This window comes from Mustela nivalis, assembly GCF_964662115.1.
Source record: "Mustela nivalis genome assembly, chromosome: 4".
NCBI classification, from domain to species: domain Eukaryota; kingdom Metazoa; phylum Chordata; class Mammalia; order Carnivora; family Mustelidae; genus Mustela; species Mustela nivalis.
Window position 1 is genome coordinate 48,391,493 of NC_139023.1, and position 21,892 is coordinate 48,413,384.

Genomic DNA, 21,892 nt, shown 5'->3' on the forward strand with positions numbered 1-21,892 from the left:
ATTTCATCATGGTATCATGACAAGGAGAGCATCTGAATATTAGCATTACATTTTCTACTCTCAGTACTCTGTTTGTTGGTGGGTGCAACGTTGAGAAATGTTGCCCAACCTCTTGGAAATGGCACGTGAATAATCCCGGTAATCAGTGTAATGTATTCTGTTATGGGAGTAATCAAGTCATTCAGCTTTGAAGTGAGATCCAATTTTTCAACAGTGGCTGATGAATGCAGTTTCAGGTATTTGGAAGAGGCTGATGGACCTGGGCTCCTTAGGTCTTCTGGCTGAACAGGGGAAAAGTCCCTGAGGAAACTGAAATGGACCATTCTAAAAATACCCAGGCTTCAGGACATATTTCTCTTAGCAGGCGTAGTATGCAATTGAAGATGTTAAAGATAAGCATATCTGTGTGTTTTTGAATGAAGCGTGGCTGAGGTCTGAGTTGGTTGGAAGTGAGGGCCCAGTGATGGTGGCCCACTCTGTCCATGAGAGGATGAGCTACTCCCTTCTTTTACACTGTTTTTCCCCAGATCTTGTAGGGTGGAAGTACTCCTTATTCTTCAAGCCTTTGCTTTAATACTCCTTCTTCAGAGATGCCTTCTCTGAACACATTTTGCCTTCTTCCAGCACAAACCCCCTCTTTCCCTCTTTCCTTTTTGCTTTTATTCCCGGCTCTTCTAACCAATAGAAATTCTTGTTTACTTGCTGGCTTCCCCTCCTGTGGGAGAATGTAAGTTCCTTGAGAGCAGGGACTTGGTTACTGCTCATCGCAGTATCTGCAAGACCCCAGACATTGGAGACATTGATGAAAGACTGATGGAAAGAACGAATGCTTGATTCTAAACCAGAGGCCCCAAGATTCCTTGGTTCAGAGGGTCCCCCTCCATTTATGTCACTTGCATTACTACATGATTCAACAGCACGGCTCATTCTCCCTGCTACAGTGACACAAAGCAGCTCCTCTGTGCCACATCCAAGGGTGAAAGCCACCTAGTGGGTTCTGTCCCAGGTGGGAGGCTGCTGCTAATTGGGCAGCTCTGATTTGTTCCCACCCAGATTCCCAGCCAGGTCTCAAGCTGGGAGCAGCCATGCAAAATGCTGTGAATGTCCCTGCTAGCTAAGCTTCCTATTACTTAAGACATCCATTTCAAAAATAACTCCGGCATCTATGGTTATGTTCTGTACTTGGTTCACAAGGCTTTAGCAGTCCAAATCCCATTAATGCCAGAGCCCTTGCACAAAGCCTTTTGTATTGACTTGGGTCAACTTAATCTCTGGGTTTGTGTTCCCCTCCCCCCACCTTAGGCTTCTCAACAATTCTCTTGCATACCCCCTCTCTTACCTTCTTTCTCTCTCTCTCTTTTTTTTCCTTCTATCCTTCCTTCCCTCCCTCTCCCTCTCTTCCTACCTCCCTCCCTTCCTTTCTTCTCTCTTTCCTCTCTCCCTTCTCTCTTCCTTCCTTCCCTGCAGCATTCTCTCTCTGTCTTTTGCCTCAGAGGATGTGGGTGAAGCACATGGATTCTCTCTTTCTGCTGTCGAACTTTAATCTCAGCCCTACTGTCCTCTGTCTACAGCTTCCCCTTCGGATCTATCTAGGGTTCTAATGTTAAGTAAGATCTTCATGAAAACCCCATATATAAAAACCTTCATGTACAAGTAGGTAATTTTTGCACTAATCATGGTGTTGTCAACACATCCCCATAGAATTTCTTTTCTTTTCTTTTTTTTTTTTTTTTCCACCATTGATTTTCTGTTTATGAAAGTAATGCATGCTCACTGTGAAGCATTTGGATGATATAGAAAACCCAGGGTGACTTTAAGCAGCAGGTTTCCCCAGTGTAGCCAGAAGATGATTTGGCTTTCAAGAGAATAATTAACAAAACTCGTTTTAAGAGCCCATTTATTGCAGAAAATAGGGGATTTGCCTGTCCAGGAGAATGAGAAGTGTTCAGATGTTGCCGACACTTCCTTCCTATGCACTGTGGCCCCAGAATAATGACTTCTTTTATAGGAGAGGAGAAGTTGCTGTGGTCCAGTGGATAGGAAACAGTGCTACCAGGCTTTCTCAATTTGCAGAAAATATGCCCAAGTCTGCATTTTCAAAGAAAGCCAGCAGACCACATCAAAACCAAAGACAGTATATATTCCTTATCTTTGGATTTATTTGTTCTTATAGCAAAGCCACATTTCCCAAAGTCTGTTCCATTGAACAACTGTCACACGTGATTTTCCATGTCAAAGGGTTCCACAGTCACATAGGCTGGGAAATACTCATCTTGTTGTTGTTGTTTCCTGGAGAGAAGTGAGGTACATTAGCATGTTACAGAATAGGAGAGTCTGAAGTAAAGAGACCTGTGCTAGTTCATTTTATTTGTTCTTTCTAAAACTTATATGATTGAGGACTTTTTTTTTTTAAAGTAATGTCTGCTTATATTCCCTAGAACCCTTTGGCCACAAAAAAAACAAAAACAAAAAACCACAACAAAATACAGAGAAAACAAATAAGCAAAAGCAGTTATTGAATACTTACTCTGGGCACACAGTCTGTTCGGAGCTGTTGCATTTCTGGTGTCCTTTTTCCTTCTGGATGAGCCGAGTGAAGCAATTACTCAGCTGTCAGATTAGTGCCAGGCACTGTGCCGGGCACTTTCTTTGCTTTACCGCCTTTGAACCCTATAGCAGCCTGTAATCCTCATTTTGTAAAGGTAAAGAGGTGATGCAACTTCCCTCCAGCCCCTCAGCGAGGTGAATGCTGGAGCTAAGTCAGGTCCAAGGTTGCTCACCCCATGCTGAGGCTCTCAATGCTTTGAGCACTCCTGTCCTTCTACAAGTCAGACATGGACCGCACTGTGCCCTGCCCAGTTGGAGGCCCCTAATGGCATTCATTGGGGACCTTTTAAAAGATGTTGCTGTTGGCTGTGTGGCATCACACGTGGACACCACTTGGTGAGGACTGCATACCCTTCACAGGCAAATAGCTGGAAATTGAGTGTGTGGTATATATATATTGATGTCCCCATCCATCTCTCTCTTGCCATCAATATGCCAGTTTGCCCAGAATCCATCCCAGGGCCTGCAACGTAGCAGGCGCTTGGTGACAAATGTTCATTGACATGACATGGGGAAACAAATGCTACATGAAGTGTGGCTTCATGTCCTTACACTCCCTGGCCTCCTGTGCTTTATTTTTCTCCATAGCATTTATCATGACTGGACATCTCTATTTACTTGCTTATTTGCTTACAGGGTGTCTCCTCACCTTTGGGCATAAACTCCTTGGGGGGAAGTTCTTTAGGTCATTTATTCACCACCATGAACCTAGAGTAGGTGCTCAGTAAATATTTGGTGAAAGAACAAATGGTCAAATACAAGTTTTTACCATTGCTCCCACTTTCCCCAAACTCCTCAGATTGCTTTCTTTATTCATCTGCTTCTCTCTCAGGAGTAGTTAAAATCTACTTAGGCTGTAAATAAAGGAAGTCTACATTCTTAGCTATTCTAGTGCAGCAAATATTGAAGGACTCCGGGTTGACGGGTGCGGGGCTGTTTACAAGGCAGAAGGAGCTACAAAGTCTAGCATCCAGGAAGGTACAGAGTCACAGGGACAGTATGAAAAGTCTCCACTCTGAGCCCATCACTGTCACAGCACAAATGTCTTTAGTAACATAGCAGCACAGGACCTGCCAGGAATGCAGAGCACCACCGAAAGGCATTCTGCCAAAATGTTTTCCTACCTACCAAAGGGTAGAGATTGCAGCATGCTTAGCCCTGATTGGATTACCAAAGCCCAGAAGCACTTTAATCTCCACTGCTGCCCCTTGGGGTTGGAGGGGGGCGGGGAGCCAGGGGTATGGGAGGTGATGAATGAGAGATGGGTGTGTTGTAGAAGCTCTTGGCGACTGGTGTCTTCTAGCTTTGGGGCTGGCACTGAGAATCTAAAACTCCTTGCCACAAAGATAAAGTAAGGGATTCTCAAGTATGTTGATAACTCCCCTTTAATTTGGATTCTGTTGTATACAATCTTTGTCGAAACAGGCTTTTAGCACAAATGGGTATATGTTGAGGGTGGGGAGGTGAAGGGAAAAAAAGCTGGATTGTTAAGAAAAAAGGGACACTTTAATAGCCCCAAACAGCAAAGTAGAAGGAGAAAGGAGCAGAACAGAATATGAATAGACTGGGATAGCCAGAAAGATAGTCTTTTCAAAGTGAACTGTGTTGTCCAATTAAATACACATAACTAAGGTTAAAATACTTGAAACAAGCCTTACCTTGGAACAAATATATTTTCTTAAGCCTCACAGAATGAAGCAAATCATAATAGGCTGTGATTAATTATATCTTAAGTTATGAAAAATGGGAATAAACCAAGTTTTCTGCCGGGATGGGGTCCAGTGTCTACATGTAAGGGAAGGCGTCCTGTGATTAGACCTCTGTCCTGAGAGAGACCACATGACCCACGAGGAAGGCTGGCAGGGGATCTGGGAGGGGAAGATAAAGAGGAATGTGTGGATCTGGGGAGGTCAAGGGTCTGAAGGTGGAGTCATCTGCGTTTGGGGGCAAGGGAGAAGGATAGCCAGGGCCAGCATGAAGGCATGTGGTCTGAGGGGAAGTCAGGATAGATGCGCTTGCTCAGCATTTGCAGTTTAGATGCATTTAGTTGACCAGAGATGAAGGCAGGAACATGGAACTCAGCAAGAGTAACAGTGGAAACATTTTCTGTTCCACAGACTTTCTCCAAAGGGCTGGGGGGGGGGGGGGGGGAAGGGGGAGGGTGCTGATTTCTGGAGTGATATTTATAAAAACAGGTCAGGAACACTGACAAGGAGGCAAGCATAGAGCTCGTCGGGATAAGAATGTTGGTGTCTTTCTATGTACAAGGGATGTATGAACCCGTATACACACAAGGACGTGGCAAAAGTTCTTGGGGAAGTGTCAAGGTGAAAATTCATAGCTATTATTTTTGTGGCCTCTAGCTACAGGAGCTAACAGGTGAAGTTAGTCTAGAGACCCAAAATGGGGAAAAATGACATTTTAACATTTTTGTCAGGTAGGCAATTTAAAAATAAACTTGAATTCAATATATACCATTAATGCTAGGGGTTGTGTTATAATGATGCAAAAATGCCTTCTTTTCGATAGCAGTTAAGGAAAAAATATGTTGTAGGGTGCTAAGAACCATATATAGAAGAGGCATATGTGACTGTGCCAGCAGCCTCACAAAGCTCCTGAACACATACTATGAGTCTGCCCTCCAGAATTAACACCGTAACCTATGTCAGGGACTCACTATTATCCTAATATCTGCTTTTGGATTCTGTCCAGTCCCATTAGCAGTTCCCATGTTGATTGCTCTGTTACTCGTGAATGTTAATTGCTTCTAAATCTCTTTGGATGTTCAGATGCTTGGAGAAAAAAATTCTGACTGGCGAAGGTGCGAGTTTTATTAATGTGCAAGTAAACAAGAAATCTGTTTAGAGACCCCAAGTGTCTGTGACTCAAGATGTCATAAACAGCTGATGTGGCATCTTTCTTTGCATGTCTGTCATATGTTGGTGGTGTGATAGTGTGTATGGGGGGTGGAAACAGGTTTTCGGTGATATCTGTGGTGTTTGTCCTAAATCAGCATGCTTGTAGATATAGTTAGATAATAAAATCCTTCCCTCCGGGATTCCTGCTTACTTAGTATGATATGACCATGCTACCTTTGAGATAAGCTTACACATAGAAAATGCTATTAAATCAGAAGATGTAAAAACATGAATCTAATTTGGCCCATCACCTATGTGTTGATCTCCATTGTTTCTGTACCAGAGGGAACCTTGGAAATGAGCTTCCCAAGCTTCCTTATTTTACCACTGGGAAAGAAAGGCCCAGGGGGATGAAGAGATCAGGCTCATGGAGCAGCTCACAGGAGCACTGGCCAGAGAACAAGGTTACCTGACCCCTGGCCCAGGGCCTGAGCAATCAAGAGAGGGGAAAATGATAAAAACTGGTGTTTATTATATTTTTAAGAAATATTTCACTGATTGTGGAATTCTGTTTTATTTTTTCCTTTGGGTGCAAAAAAAAAAAACTATTATGAACTGATATTGAAATTCACTTATTAGTCATTATTTTAGTATCCTAGTGAAGGAAGATACAAGAGATGAGTACAGCACACAGTTCAGCCTTGTGAATCATTCATTCGAGCAATATTTATGGCGTGCCTTGACCCTGGGATTTAGTAGTGAACCTAGAAGTCCCTGCTGTTACGGAGTGTATATCCTGGTTGAGGGGTAGGATGGGGCGTAGAAAAACAAATAAAGAGATGAACCATTTGCTGTTAGGTGGAGGTGAGCCTCATTAAGAAAGAGAAAGTGGTAAGGGGACAGAGTAGGATGAGTCGCAGCTATGTTAGGTGTTTTGGGGAGACTTACTGAGGAGGTATATGAGCAGAGATCATGCAGGTGTCTGCAGCAATATGGTCCCAGGAAAAGAGGATAATTGCAAGGGCAGAGGTCCTGAGGTGTGAATGTGCTTGGATACTCAAGGATGAGGCAAGAGGTCAGTGTGGCTGCAGAAGATTGTGATACATCATGATCCTCAAATCATGGGCTTTGGGAAGACTCTGGGTCAGATATTTGAAGAAGATACATCTTTTAGCATTTCTGTAGTCCCAAATAGTATGGCTCATAAACAGAACCCAGACTCATCTTTTTTGAGAATATTCCCCGAAGGAGCCATCCTTCTGGATTGGTGGCTATGACTCACCAAGAGTGTCCAGAAACTGTCAGATCTTTCTGGAGAGTTTTAGAACAGAGTGATTGTCACTGTACTAAAATCAGTACACCATAAAATTGTAAGTTTCTTGATGGTAGGACCTGTGTGATACACATTTTTGTGTCCTCCAAGAAACCACATATAGTGCTAAACTTATATGTAGTAAGGATGCACTAAATATCAATTATTTGTTCAGTGTGTGAATAAATGGCCTGAGAGTGGTAGAAAAGATGGGGTGTCCTAGAAAGGGTTGTTAAAAATATACACTTCTAAAAATGCTGTTGGCGAGATTACTTCTGAAGAATTCTGACTTCCTTGGAATCATTTTTAAAGACAAGTCCATATGCTGACATGTGAACATAAGTATGTAACAAACTGAACAGTAGTAACATTATTTTCAGGCCAAATTTTAGTTGGATGGTTGTATTTTGTCAATCTAATTTTTTTTTCCATGTTTAAACTGGATATGGGAAGTTTTTTTGAACCTTTCCTCTGGTATCAAAGGACTATTGGTGTCTGGGCTCATAAGATCAAGGGTTACATTCAGCACTGTCTTCTGTGGGCAAAAACGTGTTTAATACATTGAGATTGCAGTGGAAATTATGTGGGAAAGAACAGTCCCCAAGGGGAAGATGGGTGGTCAAGCTGCATTGGGATGGGGAAGAGAAAATTGTAATTCTTGTCCTCCATTACTGAATTCTCTCATTATAATGGATCAATAATTTATTTGCCTATTGCATTTCAATATCCCCATCTACAAAGTGGGGGTAACACAAACTTACCCTCTGCCTTTCAGGTTTTTTGCGAAAATCAGTGAACTAATATTGGTAAAATTGGAGCCCCATGGATGAAGGGTACTTTGTAAGTATAACATATTATTGTCATGTTATGTTCTATTACTCCAAAGTGCAAATACCAGATGTCTGCTCTTGCCATATTAGGAAATCAGTAACACCAAGTTTCACACCCAAAGATTGATAACCTGACTTCCTTTGAGGAATTTAATATTTTTGAACTCTCTAATGTTTTGTCGATATGTTGGATGTAGAAAAGCCTGACTCACCTCCCCAAAATATTTTGGCAATGTTTTCCAGACAATTTGGAAGAATACATGTCTGCAAATTGTGTAAACATGTTGATATAAACTCTGGATATGAATGCAAGGTATTTTTATTGGATATGAATGCAAGGTATTTTTATTTCTCTTTCACGACTTTTCTCCTTTTCTTCTTCTTCTTCTTTTTTAAAATTTGCATTTAATTCTGTTTTGAGCTGTCAGTGTGTGTATCAAAGAAATGATTGGTTTCAGGGAGAGACTGAATGTTTCACTGAGGTGAGCAATGTTTTGTTAACAATGAAACTAAGACATACCTTAGACAAGTTGCGAAGCGTTGTGTTTCCAGACTTGGGAGGCCAACTAGCAAGGTGAGTGAAGTGTGGATCGCCTCTTCTGGATTACGTGACAGCCCAGGTGACACGGGAGTGGCCTCCTGGTCATGGAATGGCCAAGGTTGCAAGCCACAAAGCCAAAGAGCAGGCAGAAATGGTACAATACTAAAGCAACTGCTTCATCTGATTTTCCCCACAGAATGGCACATCTTTTTATTTCGCTAGGTCAGCCAATGTCCTGGTGTTGTGCAAGACTAGACTGGCCAGTGACATGCCCAGTGCTTAATCCATGGTATTTTTCTGTTTTTCGTTTTTGAAGAATAGCTGTCACACCTTAAAAACTCATAACAGGGAGAGTTTAAAAATGGTTGTGACGCTTATTGAAGCCTGTTTTACTGAGATTCATGGGGTTGTACAATCTTATGTCTGGAAGTGTCCTTACATGTCTCATGTAGTGCCTTATCTTGGCTAGCTCTAAAGATTCCATCTGATAGGTGCCCCAGAACCTCTAAGGGCAGATTTACTACCTCCAGAGGCAACTCATTTCAGTTACAGAATTCTTTCTTGAGTTGAGTTCACACCTACCCTCATGTATCTTCTACCCTTGGGTCCTAATTTTACTATCTGCATCTATAAGGAATAATACTTTCTCCTTCAAAGTGACACCCTTTCAAGTATTTGGTGGTACTATCAGGGTCCCCCTGGAAGTGACCTCTTTGTCAGCTTCCGTTCCCTCAACAACTGCACCTTACATGCCATGAATTCCCAACTCTCTACCCCTCTGGAAAGGCTCTCATTTGTCTATATCTCTCTTAATAAGTAGCACTGAGAATCTACCTTCTCCGGGCCCCATTCGGCACCCCAGAGTCAAGTGATCTAATCAAAGGTCCAGAAGAGAATGACCTCGAAGAAATCGCCTGGTATCACATATGCCCATGGTTTGGTTTGAGTAATGAGACAGCAAAGCCCACATCCCTCTGTGAGGTGCAGATGACTGACAGGGAGAAAGTTGTTTTGGTTAATAATACAATCTCCTTGGCTCCTGGAGACACAGCAGTAGCCTACTAATTCGTTAGAAGTGAATTAAGGTTGTTTACTGATGTTTTAAAGTAACTGTCAGAGTGAAAAAAAAAAAAAAGGTTCGTACTAGATGAGCCCACTCACCTACTTCGGAGTTGCTGTTTATTTTAAGCTGAGTGCATAAATAATATATTGAGATACGAAGGGTGATTTCAAGCATTAGAACAGGAAGCCTCCTGTTTACTAACTGTCATTGGGTTGAAGAGAATTTAAACAGCTCTGAACCTTTTTGTCTGGGAATGCAAGGCATGAAATTAACTTACATTTCGTAGTTAGCAGAAATCATGATTAAGGCAGTCTTGTTGATATGTCTTCTGTTGATCTGGGTCGTTTTTGCTATGCAAGACAAGCCTTGGCAACAAGACACTTCCCATGCCTTGTTTGAAATCAGACCCCTTCCCTGTGCAACAACCTCCTCCCCCCCACCCCAAAATAAGCAGGGATCTCTCTGGGTCACAGTTTGTTCTAGCTATAAAGACAAAGAAGTATATTAGACTAGGTTCCAGGGGTTCTAGTCCTGATCTCAAGCAGCCCTCTTTGAATCTCACTTTCTTTACCTATAGAATGGGGATAAGAGCATTTGCTTTCATTACTTCATAGGACGATGGAGACCCCATTGAAGTCATTGTTGTGAAACGGCTTTGAAAGGCGTCAGGTGGGACAAGATGATAACAGTTAATGCTATTAATGAATTACATGCATTAACTCCTTTCATTCCTCCAGTAACCCTATGGGATAGGTCCTATTATCATCCTAGTTTTACCACTGCAAAAACCGAAGCACAGGGAATTGAAAGGATTTGCTCCATCATCTCATAGCTAAAAAATGTAAATTGGGATTCAAACCCCAGGCTAGAATCGATGGGTTGAGAGTTTGTGTTCTTAACTATTACTTATTTGGGAAAATAGGTTTTCTACCTATAACTATGCCTCTTGGTCATGCTCAAGTAAATGAAACATCATTCCTAATAACCTGGACTGAATTTAGCTTGAGAAAATGCAGGTATGGTTTCTCCGTGAGTGATTATCAGCAAGGAGGATTCTCAATGGGTAGGGATATAGCTGACTGTATGGATTAATTACGTTTTATATGTAAAGAGCCTGGTGATTCTGAGATGAAAAGCCCTAAGTGAAAAGACTTATTACTTGTAATGCTTTCAGAAACAAGAAATTTGATTCACTTTTTGTCCCTATAAACTTGGAAGTGTGATAGCCTATTTTGGAGTAGAGGGAGAGTGTTCAAAGATGAATAGAAAATGTATGGAATGTTTAATTTTGCATGATTACATTTCATATTTTCTGGGGTAACTCTGGCAAATAGAAGTGCATGATAATATCACAGTATACCTATTTTAGATGTTTTGATGAAATACTCTGGTTTTTGCAGTCTGATCCATGAATCCTTTGGGACAAGTCCTTATTAAGCAAATGAACAAGAATGTATTTGTGTTCACATCACTGAAAATATGTAATTTGTATAAGTGCATTTTTATTTGTATTTACATTATATTTATTTGAATTTCAAAAGAGGGAAAGAGCCTAAAGTGTAATCACTTGAAAACAAAAGGGATGTGAATTTGTAGACATTTTCCCTTGAAATATGCTCAGTCTAGTGGGGTCATGCTTCAAAGTTGGAGTAGCAAAAGTGGGGTGTGCTTTGCTTTGGTTTTGTGAACAAAGCAGTTCAGAAGTAGGATCACCTCCAAAATCCCAGAAAAATGGATGGACTCAAGAGAAGTCATCAGCTGCGGGAAAGAATAAATTCTGCACTTCGCCACTGCAAAAATCTCAACATTTGCTGCTGTGCCCTAGCACTTGTTAATACAATAAGATAATTGCATAATTAAATACACTATGGAATTTCAATAATTGGAAACTTTGTTTTCTCATCACAATGTGCAACTTGCTGATGCTGGAAAGCATCGCAGCGTTTTAGAGAGGCTGGGATCATTCTTTCACATCACGTCCCCTGCAGCCTTCTGCCGTTCTCTGGCGGTTCTGAGACACTTTGCTTTTGGGTTATTTTTAGTTGGTTATATTTAGACAAGGTGAAATTAAGCAGGAAGTCCCCCAAAGTCTGACTTGCCTGCCCAGGCGGTGGGATTTGAGGCTTATTTCACAGAGAGTGTCCCTGGTGCCCTCTAGATCTTTCTGGGTAATAATGGGTGAGGAGTAAGCTGTGGCTGAGTGCCCTTTGAAACTGGGGAGCAGCTCTTTGGGTAATAATTTCTAGATAGACTTAGTGGAGTTGCTGAGATGGTAGACTCCAGAGCGGGGCTCCTAGATCAGACCCTGGCATGGCCTCTTGCACGCCGTGTGACCCTAGGAAAGATACCCAGTCCCTCCTGTTTGCTTATCTGTAAAAGGAGAATCTTAGCCTTGGTGCAGGGCATAATTGAGTTAACATATAGAAAGAGCTTAGAAAATACAGGGCAGGTTTGTGAGCACCCAGTAAATGTTTGCTTGGCTGAAAACACAAAGATGAGTAATACCCATTCCCTATTCTGGAATCGTTTAATTGAATTGGGGCAACAGACATGTAAATGATGACGTTGATGCTGATAAAAATAATAGTATTAAGGCAGTGGCAGGCAGACAGTAAGATATTTTAGCAGGATCTGGTCTGTCCTTACAGTGTCCCCAGCACCTAACACATAGACAAGTAAATGAATGATGCAAATTTGGTTGAAGATGATTTTGTCTAAGAGTCAAACGGTTTATTAGCAGAGTGGGTTCCTGGCTGAGTAATCGAAGAGGACTTAGTTGGGACTCAATACGTGTTTGGAGGGCAAATGAGTGAAGGAATGCATGGGTGAAATTGACGCGAAGCTTTTCTCCTTAGAACTGCTCCAATCAGTTTGAGGAAGCAGGTGAAAATATTAGGGCCAACACAGGGTAAAACAAGGAAGACACTCACAGTGTGACACTGAAGGAGGCACTTGCTCTCAGGGTTGTGCCAGCACTGAGGACTCACTCTCAGGGTTCCTACAGGGACTTCCTTACATTTTGCACCTCAGATGTCTTACTTTCTTCATCCTAGTCCAGTCCTGTGGACTGTAGTAGTCTTAAGTGTATGACTTTGCTTTACTTGTACGTGCTTTTGAATATTTGCTCCAAGTTTTATTTTGAAAAATTTCAGAGCTACAAAAAAAAGTTGGAAGATTACTACAAGGAACACTTTGCACACTTTTGTACTTTCATGAATTATCAGTATTTAGTCACATTGATTATCTCTCCCCATAGACATGAGTTTGAACCTCGTCCCAATTTAGCAGAGAAATCACGTACCCTTCCTCCCACCTCCAGTGCATGTATGTTAAATTTGCTTCCTAAATTCTGTACCTCAAAATGATAAATTTTGGAGGAAAAAGCCAAAAAGAGCAATAAGAAAAGTTGGCTTAAATTTTTTTTTCAAATTTAAAAACTAGCATTTGAAATTTATTTTTAGTCTATTAATATACTAACATATATGGAACATGACCAATATAAGATACCTAAAATTTTAGCGGTTAAGAAGTTTTTCTGGATGCTCTGACATTCTCTTGCACCGAAGAGAGTTTTTTTGAAAAGACAAATTCCCTTGACCATTATTTTTCTCAGAGCCTGTCAAAAGTAGATGGTAGTCCGATTACTAATAAAAGGAAACATCCTTTTCCATGTTAAGAACATTCACTGTAAGTGGTGACTTTGCAAATATAATATAAAAATGAATACACACTTGACTTTGGACTACACTGACATATTCTCATGGGAAAAAAAAATCCTTTCCTGATAATCTTGTTTATAAAAGATAAGGTATCGGTCTCTGAAATTGTGGCAAGATCTGCCAGAAGGTTGCATTATTTCACTGGTTTTGAAAGGGCTCTCCACGAAGCCTAGGGAATCTGGAGAGGGGTCTCATGGCCGCTGAGGATGGTTGGTGGCGAGAAGGGAGCCCAGCACTGGAATTCAGGCTAGTCACTCATGCTCCATTGGGATAATTCTGAGATTGTGTGCTTTTTATTGGCATCTGCCTAAAAACCAGTTTTCAGGAAAATGTTCTAGAGTTAAACAGAGCCAGGTTGGAAAGCACAGCCTTGGGGGATAGAAGAAAAAACAGGAGAAATTCATGCAGTGTTGTTGGTTGGCAGTGAGGGGTAGTAGCTGTCAGCTTGCAGGGTAGAAGAGGTCAGGAATACCATGAAAAGCAGACACAAGAACTAAAACACAGTCAGTGTCTAGAAGTTTGAAGCAGGGTCAAATGCCCAGCCATTACCTAAGGCAGTCACTCTGAAACTTGAGTGATTCCTGATCCTTAACCCAGAGATTCTTTTTTTTTTTTTTTTTTTTTTTAAGATTTTATTTATTTGTCAGAGACAGAGGGAGAGAGAGTGAGTGAGCACAGGCAGACAGAGAGGCAGGCAGAGGCAGAGGGAGAAGCAGGCCCTCCGCCGAGCAAGGAGCCTGATGTGGGACTCGATCCCAGGACCCTGGGATCATGACCTGAGTCGAAGGCAGCTGCTTAACCAACTGAGCCACCCAGGCGTCCCAACCCAGAGATTCTGATTCAGTAACTCCAGAGAGGAGCTAGGGCGTCTAGTTTGTTAACAGTCACCCCTTAACATGCAGAGAAAAATTGCCCTAACGTCACACTTATGTCAAAGAACATGATAATATTTGGTGATAATAAAGATGACTGGAATTGTAGGGAACATGTTCTTAAACTCAGCGCAGTATAACCTAACCCTTTTTCAAGTTTCAGGACATTTTAGACTGATTTCCTCCCCAAATGCTTAAAATAAAAAAGATTACTCTGAATAATAGAGGGGGGAAAAGACAAACAGATGAGTAATTGTATTATAAAGTGGTGCCTAAGTCCAGTTGGGGAGGTCCCACAAGAGGAGGGCAAAGAAAGCTCATGTCTCATTGGGTGCTGAGATAGGCCCCTGGAAGAGGAAATCGGGGGGTGGGGGGTGTCTCATGGCTTAGTCGGATATGCATAGGTTGGGAGGTGGGTGGACCTGGGTTTGAATCCCAACTCTCCTACCTTAGGAAAATCACCTAATCTCTTTAAGTCTAGGTCTTCCTTGTAGAGGAAGAAAGGAGATGAAATTAGACAATTGTACTCAAAGTACTGAGCACAGGGCCTGCAGAATCACAGATGCTCAATAAGTGGTTGTAATGACTATTTTAACCATTTAAGAAGGACCTCATGACAGGTTAGCTTTCAAGAGGGCAGGAAAAAAGTGCATGTGCCTGTTTGTTTCTGGTTTTGGGGTGGAGGGAGGAGGGGCAGCAATAGAACATTCCAAAGAAGAGGAAGTGTATAAGCCCACCTCGAAGTAATAGATGGTGTATGCTTTTGTGTCTTCAGTGTTCCCAGAAGTGTTGTTCATGTAGAAGGTTCTAGATGGTACAAATATTTTACAAATATTAACTAACCCAATCCTTATAACAATTGTATGAAGTAGGTGTTATTATCTAACAGACCATGAACCTGAGGCACAGACAGTTTAACACACTTGTCCAAGATCACACAGCTGCTAGTGGTAGAAACTGAATTTATTTATTTTTTATTTTTTTAATGTTTTAAATGTTTTATTTATTTATTTGACAGAGAGAGACAGTGAGAGAGGGAACACAAGCAGGGGAGTGGGAGAGGGAGAAGTAGGCTTCCTGCTGAGCAGGGAGCCCAATACAAGGCTTGATCCCAGGACCCCAGGATCATGACCTGAGACGAAGGTAGATGCTTAATGACTGAGCCACCCAGGCACCCCTAGAAACTGGATTTAAACACAGGCAGCACCTCTACTTCTAACTACTATGCTATGGTATTTTTTTTTTTTGGTATTTTAATAATAATGATTTATATTAATGTGTATTAGGAAAATACAACTAGCACAGAGAAAACTATGCTTTTACAGATACTGTTGCCTAGGACAATAGTAAAAATTTAAAAAGTACCTTGATTTACATGAGTCACATAAAAGTAATAATAGTAGGGGCAACATCTAATATGATAACAGTCCTGCAGGTGGTCCCAGGTGATTTTGGCCTGGGAAATTCTGGGGCAAGGATAGATTGGGGTCACCATGGGGGACTCTGGCCTCCCATCATTGCTATGTAACACACAGGAAAACCTTCAAGCTCTAGGGAAGGAGCAGGTAGGCTTCCCTTTCGGTGGGGAGCCAGGGGAAGGGGTAGCTTGCCAAGTTCACTCCCATTTCCTGCAGTTCTTTTGGGAGGGGAGGGAAAAGCTTCCCCTTGCCCCAGAGCATCTGTGGTGGGGCCAACCCAGTCTCTCGACTATTTTGGAACTTTTCAGCAGCCCCCTCTACTTCTGCCTGTCTCCTGTCCTTCTTCTACCTTCTTTTCTTCTCTCCTCTGCCACCTCTTCCCCTTTTCTCTCTTGTTCATGAGGACAGATTTCAAAGAGGCCATGCCCCATGGATGCAAATGCCTAGTGCAATTCAATAAGAGACAGAGTTTAATACCCTACCTGGCTTTTTAATTTATCTTCAGCTTTCCAGGATGGCAGTTGCATCTGCCCCTGTATCTCTCCTTTAGATGTGGTCAGAAAAACTTAAAAGCCCAGATAATCCTAAACCAATCCATGCTTAGGGTTTTATGTGTGCAGCAGATTTACCTTCCTAACAACCTGTTTGAAGCTAATATTAAAGTGAGTTTGCATTCCCTGGGCACAAGAGTCCAGGTGTTAGTCTCTAAATTGCGGGAAACCAGAATCTAACCAGCCATGTCTGGGCAAGAAATTTTGGGTAATTCGTCCGTCCTCCAAACCTGGTGTGGATGCCTGCCCTTCAGGCTCCAGATCTGGGTCTTCTGTCTAGAAATGACTGGTTTCCAATCCATTCCTGTGCATTAATTCTGTCTTATACTGAGAACGAGCATCATCTCCATTCCACTTGCCTCTCGATTCCCACCATTTAGTGCTTGGCAGATGGTGTGCATTCATAAATACAAGTTGCCCATTGGTTAATGAGTGATGTCAAGAATTCATCATTTCTTGTTCAAGATTACGTTCCTGCGTATAGTTACTGACTCCTGACTGTGACAGGTGTCATACTAGGGGCTTTTGATTTTCTCGCTCTCTCTCTTTTTTTAAAGACTTTATTTATTTCACAGACAGAGATCACAAGTAGGCAGAGAGGCAGGCAGAGAGAGAGGAGGAAGCAGGCTCCCTGCCGAGCAGAGAGCCCAATGCGGGGCTCTATCCCAGGACCCTGGGATCATGACCTGAGCTGAAGGCAGAGGCTTTAACCCATTGAACCACCCAGGCGCCCCGGGGTTTTTGACTTTTACAACAGCCATCTTTACTTGACAGTGGGGAAATCGAGGCTCAGGGAGGCAAGATGACTGAGCAAAGTCTGCACACTCTTGGCTCTGCCTGGTTCAAGTCCAGATACTCCAACGTTTGAGGTCAGGTTTCTGTTTCCTTTATGCTTCTCTCTCGGGTCCTGCATACATTGGGTGGGTTTCCCCACCTCCTATTAAACTAGAATTTCCTCTTAGCCGGTTTCCTAGGATCTCAACCACAAGTAGAAGGAAGCCTTCTCCCTCTCTGACTGTAAATAAAGAATCTGTCTTCATGCCATGAGACCCTGGGTGTCAACAATGCCACCGCCCACAGTGAGTCCAGGAACAGAAGCTGCTGTCAGAGTTTCCAGCAGGGGCTGCCCATGAAAGCGCCGCGGGATTAGGCCTGTAAACGTGCCCCAAACACTGTTTCACAGATGAAAATAGTTGTCACAGTGACTAGAAAATTGAATTGGTTAAACCTTCTGGCTTTAGATTGTTTTTGGAGAGTGAGTAACTCTATGATTTTTACTTGTCACAGGCTAAAAGGGAAAAAAAAAAGTAAGAGTGAAACTTCATAGCTATTTTTCTTCCCTGTATGTTCATAGTGGTTATTTATATCTGGGAAGTTTCCATTGGGATTTAGTTCAGGATATAGACTTGGCAGGGTGGCTTCAGCACTCCGTGGTGACATTTGACAGGCTGCAGGCAAACCAGGATGGATTTCTAATATCTGGATGGATGGATTTGGGGGTGAAGTGTTGGGATTGTACTGTATTATGAGATGGATTTATTGATCTGAATCTAAAAGTGGCCCGTTGCCTGTCAATATCAGATCTGTATCAATACGTTTGATAAATTAGGGCTCCCGACCCTTTGCTTTGTTTGCTTTGTCAACTCCTCTTGGCAATAACAGTAGAAGACTCCAGGTGGTGCACGGCAAACGGCTTTTTGTACTCTTCAGGTGCGCTACTGATCTTAGGGCCCAGTTTTGCGATCCTGCATATGTTGCAATCACCCAGAAGTGCACGGCTGTGCCCGACTTCCTCCCCTGAATGAGACATTACCCCCACAGTGTTGCATTTTGGTATGAAACCTTCAGACGCTGTGCCCATGCTGTAGGTAGCATCTTCATTTTCCAGCTGAAGAAATGAAGACACTGCGAGGTTAAATAAGCTGCCCAAGGCCACACGGTAAATTTGAATACAGCTGGGTTCCAGGCAGAGGTGTCATTGTTCCTCGGTGAGGATGGGACACTTTCCTTCTTTGTAGTTACAAAGGAAAAGGATCTGAATTTGCAAAGAGCTTGCTGATGGTACACTTTTTCTCCAGGTATGAGGAGACTGCCATCTTATTTCTGAGTGTCCGGGCAAGAAATCCATGGTGCTGCTTAGGAAGTGGAAGGTGCAAAATGTGCTTTTTTTGGTCTTTGTAGTCATAGACTAAGGTTGGATCTGACCCTCAGGACATGGCTCTTGGCATGTCCCATGTATCTTCCAGGGGCCAGATGCCCAACCAGATGTTAGGGGAAATGGGAGGGACACAGAAACAAGGCACGGTTCTTCCCCCTGTTAAGTGCTTCTATTTTAGTTGGTGGGGATGGCTGAATTCTAGTCTGTGTCCCCAGATCCTTTCATCAGTGGGCTGGCAGAAATCTCTGGTAGGTGCAACAGCCTCCGTGAGTCTATTCATATGACCACAGCCACAGACAGAATGGTAACAAATGAGTGCACTGTGCTAATAAACACTCTGCATACACTTGCTTACTCAGCCAATCCTGACAACTACTTGGAATAAAGTTAACCAAGGTGTTTGGAGTTGGCAATCTCTCTCTGTGCCATGGAGGGGTTCTGGTATAATTCCGAATGTATAGTTTATCTCTTTGGTGAAAATTATGTTACCATTTTACTTTTGAGCCTCATCTGGAACTTTGAGTTAAAGTCACTTTACTCTGTCATTACAATGATAATAAGGAGGGATAGAAAACCAAAGAGATAACCGATTATTTGGCAAAACAGAGCAAAACCTTTAAGAAGCAGAATATTTGGGAGTTAAGTAGAGTGTTGTCCAAGAAAACTTTTTTTTATTTTTTTTTTTTTTGGTTGAAAATTTATTCTAAAGCATATCGTGGAAACATGCTTATGTTTCTGTTCATGCCTTAGTGTACACAAAATTTCTAAATTTTTCTTTTTTGGAGAACTCCAGGGTAGTCATTGTGAGGACCAGAATTTATTTTGTAGGTTGAGAGGATGTAGGGCATTAGCCAACTAATGATCTTTAGCGTAAAATTTTTGACATTAGTTTATTTCAAATGCAGTGAGATAATGATCTCATTTGCATCCCTTGTCCCAGGGAAGCCGGAGTAATAGTATGGTTTTGCCCTCTCTCTTCTACCCTCTGAATCCATATTCCTCATGAGTCAGAAAACCACTTTCACCTGAGGGTATTAGATGTGCAGATTCCCTCAGACATTCAGATCTCATTGGTTTGGAGTGGCAGCTAGGAATCTCCGTTTCTAACAAGCACCCCGACAAAGATCTTTATTTCTAACAAGCAGGCGTTCTGAGGCCCCCACTTTGAGAAACAGTTTAGAGTCAGAAGATTTGGCTCCTGAGGAGGTCCCAGGCAGAGTGGGAGAGAAGACAAGTATTATAGGAGAGTGTCCTGTCTTCCAGAAAATGGTTTCATGGGTGATTTGGTTGTGGTTTTTAGTCAAGGACCAACTAGTTACACAGTCTTGTAGGAAATTCAGACCATCTGTCTTACCCCAAGTTCAAATTTACAGACATTTATTGAAGACATTCTCTTGGGATCCCAGGATCCGGATGAGAAACAGTAAAATCTAGATCACCGGAAAATATATTTACTATGGGAGGTTTTTTTTTTTTTTTCTTTTGTAGTAAGGAGAATTTATTTCATGCAAAGAGTATATTATTTGATTGATATTATCTGATTATAGGAAGTCTGTGAGAAAAGAAACAATAACACCAGCAAATTATCACATTAGAGTTATTCATCTAGCCATTTGTATACCATATGAATAAGTGCTCTTCAGAATCTTTCATTATTCTGTCAAATAGAGAAATTATTCACAGAAACCATTTTCATGACTTTCAAAGCAACACTAGTATGACTGAGCATAAGTGTGTGTGTGTGTGTGTGTGTGTGAGAGAGAGAGAGAGAGAGAGAGAGAGAGGGAGAGAGCGTGCTCCTATGCCTTGTTGGGTGGATATCAGCAAACAAACCAGGAACCAATATTAAAACAACAAATTAGCAACAATTTAATGAAGCACAATTTATGTCAAAGTATCTGAATAAGGATATGACTACATAATTATATGTGAAAATTTGAGGCAGAGAGTAGACCTTTTTTCTTATGTTTGGCTCCATATTCCAACATTGTCCAGCAGCTGTTTTTTGAGCTACCAAGCTGGGTCACAACTCCGGCCCAACCTTTTCTGAGGGAAGGGTCTGTGCGGGCTGGCGGGCTCTCAAGCTGTGCACGGTCCTTGTGCCAGCCAATGAGGAAATCAGAGTTATAAGTTGCAAATGTGCCTCAAATTAACTTCTGCATAGTAGGGAATGAGCTTGGCATAATTTTAAGTCCAGCTCAGTGACAGCCTTCTCTCGCAGCAGCTGAATCAAGGAGATGATGGAAAATTAAGGCACGGTGGGCCATGGAGCTTCCACAGGCCATGAACTCAGTGTACTGCTCTCGAAATGTCACATTCCAAGAGGTCCTGGAATTAGCAGGCTCAGTGTCATATCGCGCTGTGGGCTCTGTTCACATGATGCAAGCCTTTGCTTATCTGACCAGGACTAAAATAAGACGCTCCGATGCTTTATTTATGAGCTCCGGGCCACCCAGGCCCGTGATGTAAGTAACCTTGGGGTACACAGCATTTGATCACTTCAATTCTCATTAACTACCTGTTTCTAAATGGGGAAAAGCATTTACCCAGCACATTGCGTTATTCATGAAGACACAAAAGCGGCCTGTGGTGCTGTCACTGGGGCTGATTTCTGTGTAATGTGATCCAGCTGTTGAATGCTGCAGTGGAGGTTCCTAATGTTAGTTTTCTCCTTCTCTTTTTTCTTTTTCCTTTTCTTTTTTTCTGTTCCTTCCTCCTCCTTTTTTTTTTTTTTTTTTTCATTCTTAAAAACACCGGGCGATTCCAGAACTCCTTAAGCATATAACTGCCTATCAGGAAGCTACAGGCTGGTCCCCTTTTTAACATAGAAGGCAGAGACATGTTGTATCTACCACCTTGGTGGCAGGGAACCCACTGTCCATAATACTGGGTGCAGTCAGTGCAGAGTTTCTCACCTTCGGTGCTATGAGCATCGCATATGTGGTCATTTTTTGTTGTTGTTGTTGTTCTCTTGTCCTGTGATTATGGGATGTTTGAAGCATCTGTGGCCTCAAATCACTAGATGCCAGTAACACCTATCCCATTTGTGACAATGAGAAATGTCACCAGATTGTCCCAAATGCCCCCTGAGGAGCAAAACTGCACCTGGATGATCTAGTGTGACAGCTTACTAGGTCTTCGTTAATGAAAGATCTCGGTGACGCTCTCTGTGGTGGTACAGATGTGGTGGTCAGATCTGGAAGGGAAGCAGAAAAGCTGGGTTTGAATCCTGGCTCCAACACTAACTGGCACTAATCGGTGTACTTTGGGAACGATATTTAGCTTATCTAAGCTTTAAATTCTTTCCCTATTAAATAAGGATGATAATACTTAACTAATAAGGTAATTGAAAATTAGTGAAACGAATAGTGTAAAGAATACGGCATATGATACATGCTTAAGAGCTGATGATCCAACTACATAAATTGATCAGTGAAATATTATGGTTGTCAACTTACATGTGCAGTAACATAAAAGATGATCCCGTAAACCCCTCTTACCATGTATTTTGTCCCCTTCCCCTCTCCCTCTATTCCCCAGCTGTTTCTATATTCCAGAAAGTGACTAATTATGGCCAGAGATGTGAAATTGGGAGAATGGAGAGACTTGTTGAGGGGGTCAGACGAGAACAGTTTCCTGGTGGGATTGTTCTAGTATGAAGCCCCATGAAGAGGCGTGGCCAATTCATTTAGCTTCTTGAATGTGAAAATACAAAAAGATTGTAAAGACAAAGAAACCCTTGATGCTCCATTAATCTAAACCCCTCCTCAGCACTCCACAAATGCCAAATCCACCTTGTGGTTTTTGCTTGAGGAGAAAGTGAAATCGCTTTCCTTATTCAGGAACGAGGGTGACAAATGTTAAATCTGTTTTCTTGGGAAACAGCTGAGAAAACAGTCAAAATGATTCCATGTGACTAGCACAATTTTCTGCCTGGGTCTTCAAAGTCTGAGTCCCTTTTGA

General features: G+C 42.1%; 1 protein-coding gene across 3 annotated transcripts in view; it reads left to right on the plus strand.

Annotated features, from left to right (window-relative positions):
* Window positions 1-21,892, plus strand: part of PPARGC1A (PPARG coactivator 1 alpha) — a 646,737-nt gene that overhangs the window by 183,604 nt on the left and 441,241 nt on the right. Inside the window, exon 2 of one of the 3 annotated variants that reach the window (XM_082727451.1) lies at window positions 7,553-7,617. The exons of 1 other annotated variant lie outside the window; for it this stretch is intronic. In XM_082727451.1, the coding sequence (XP_082583577.1) occupies window positions 7,600-7,617 (18 nt within the window). In that variant the 5' untranslated portion in view covers window positions 7,553-7,599. Of the gene's footprint in view, window positions 1-7,552; window positions 7,618-21,892 lie in introns of those variants that run through there. One more of the 3 variants, XM_082727448.1, reaches the window with a different exon arrangement.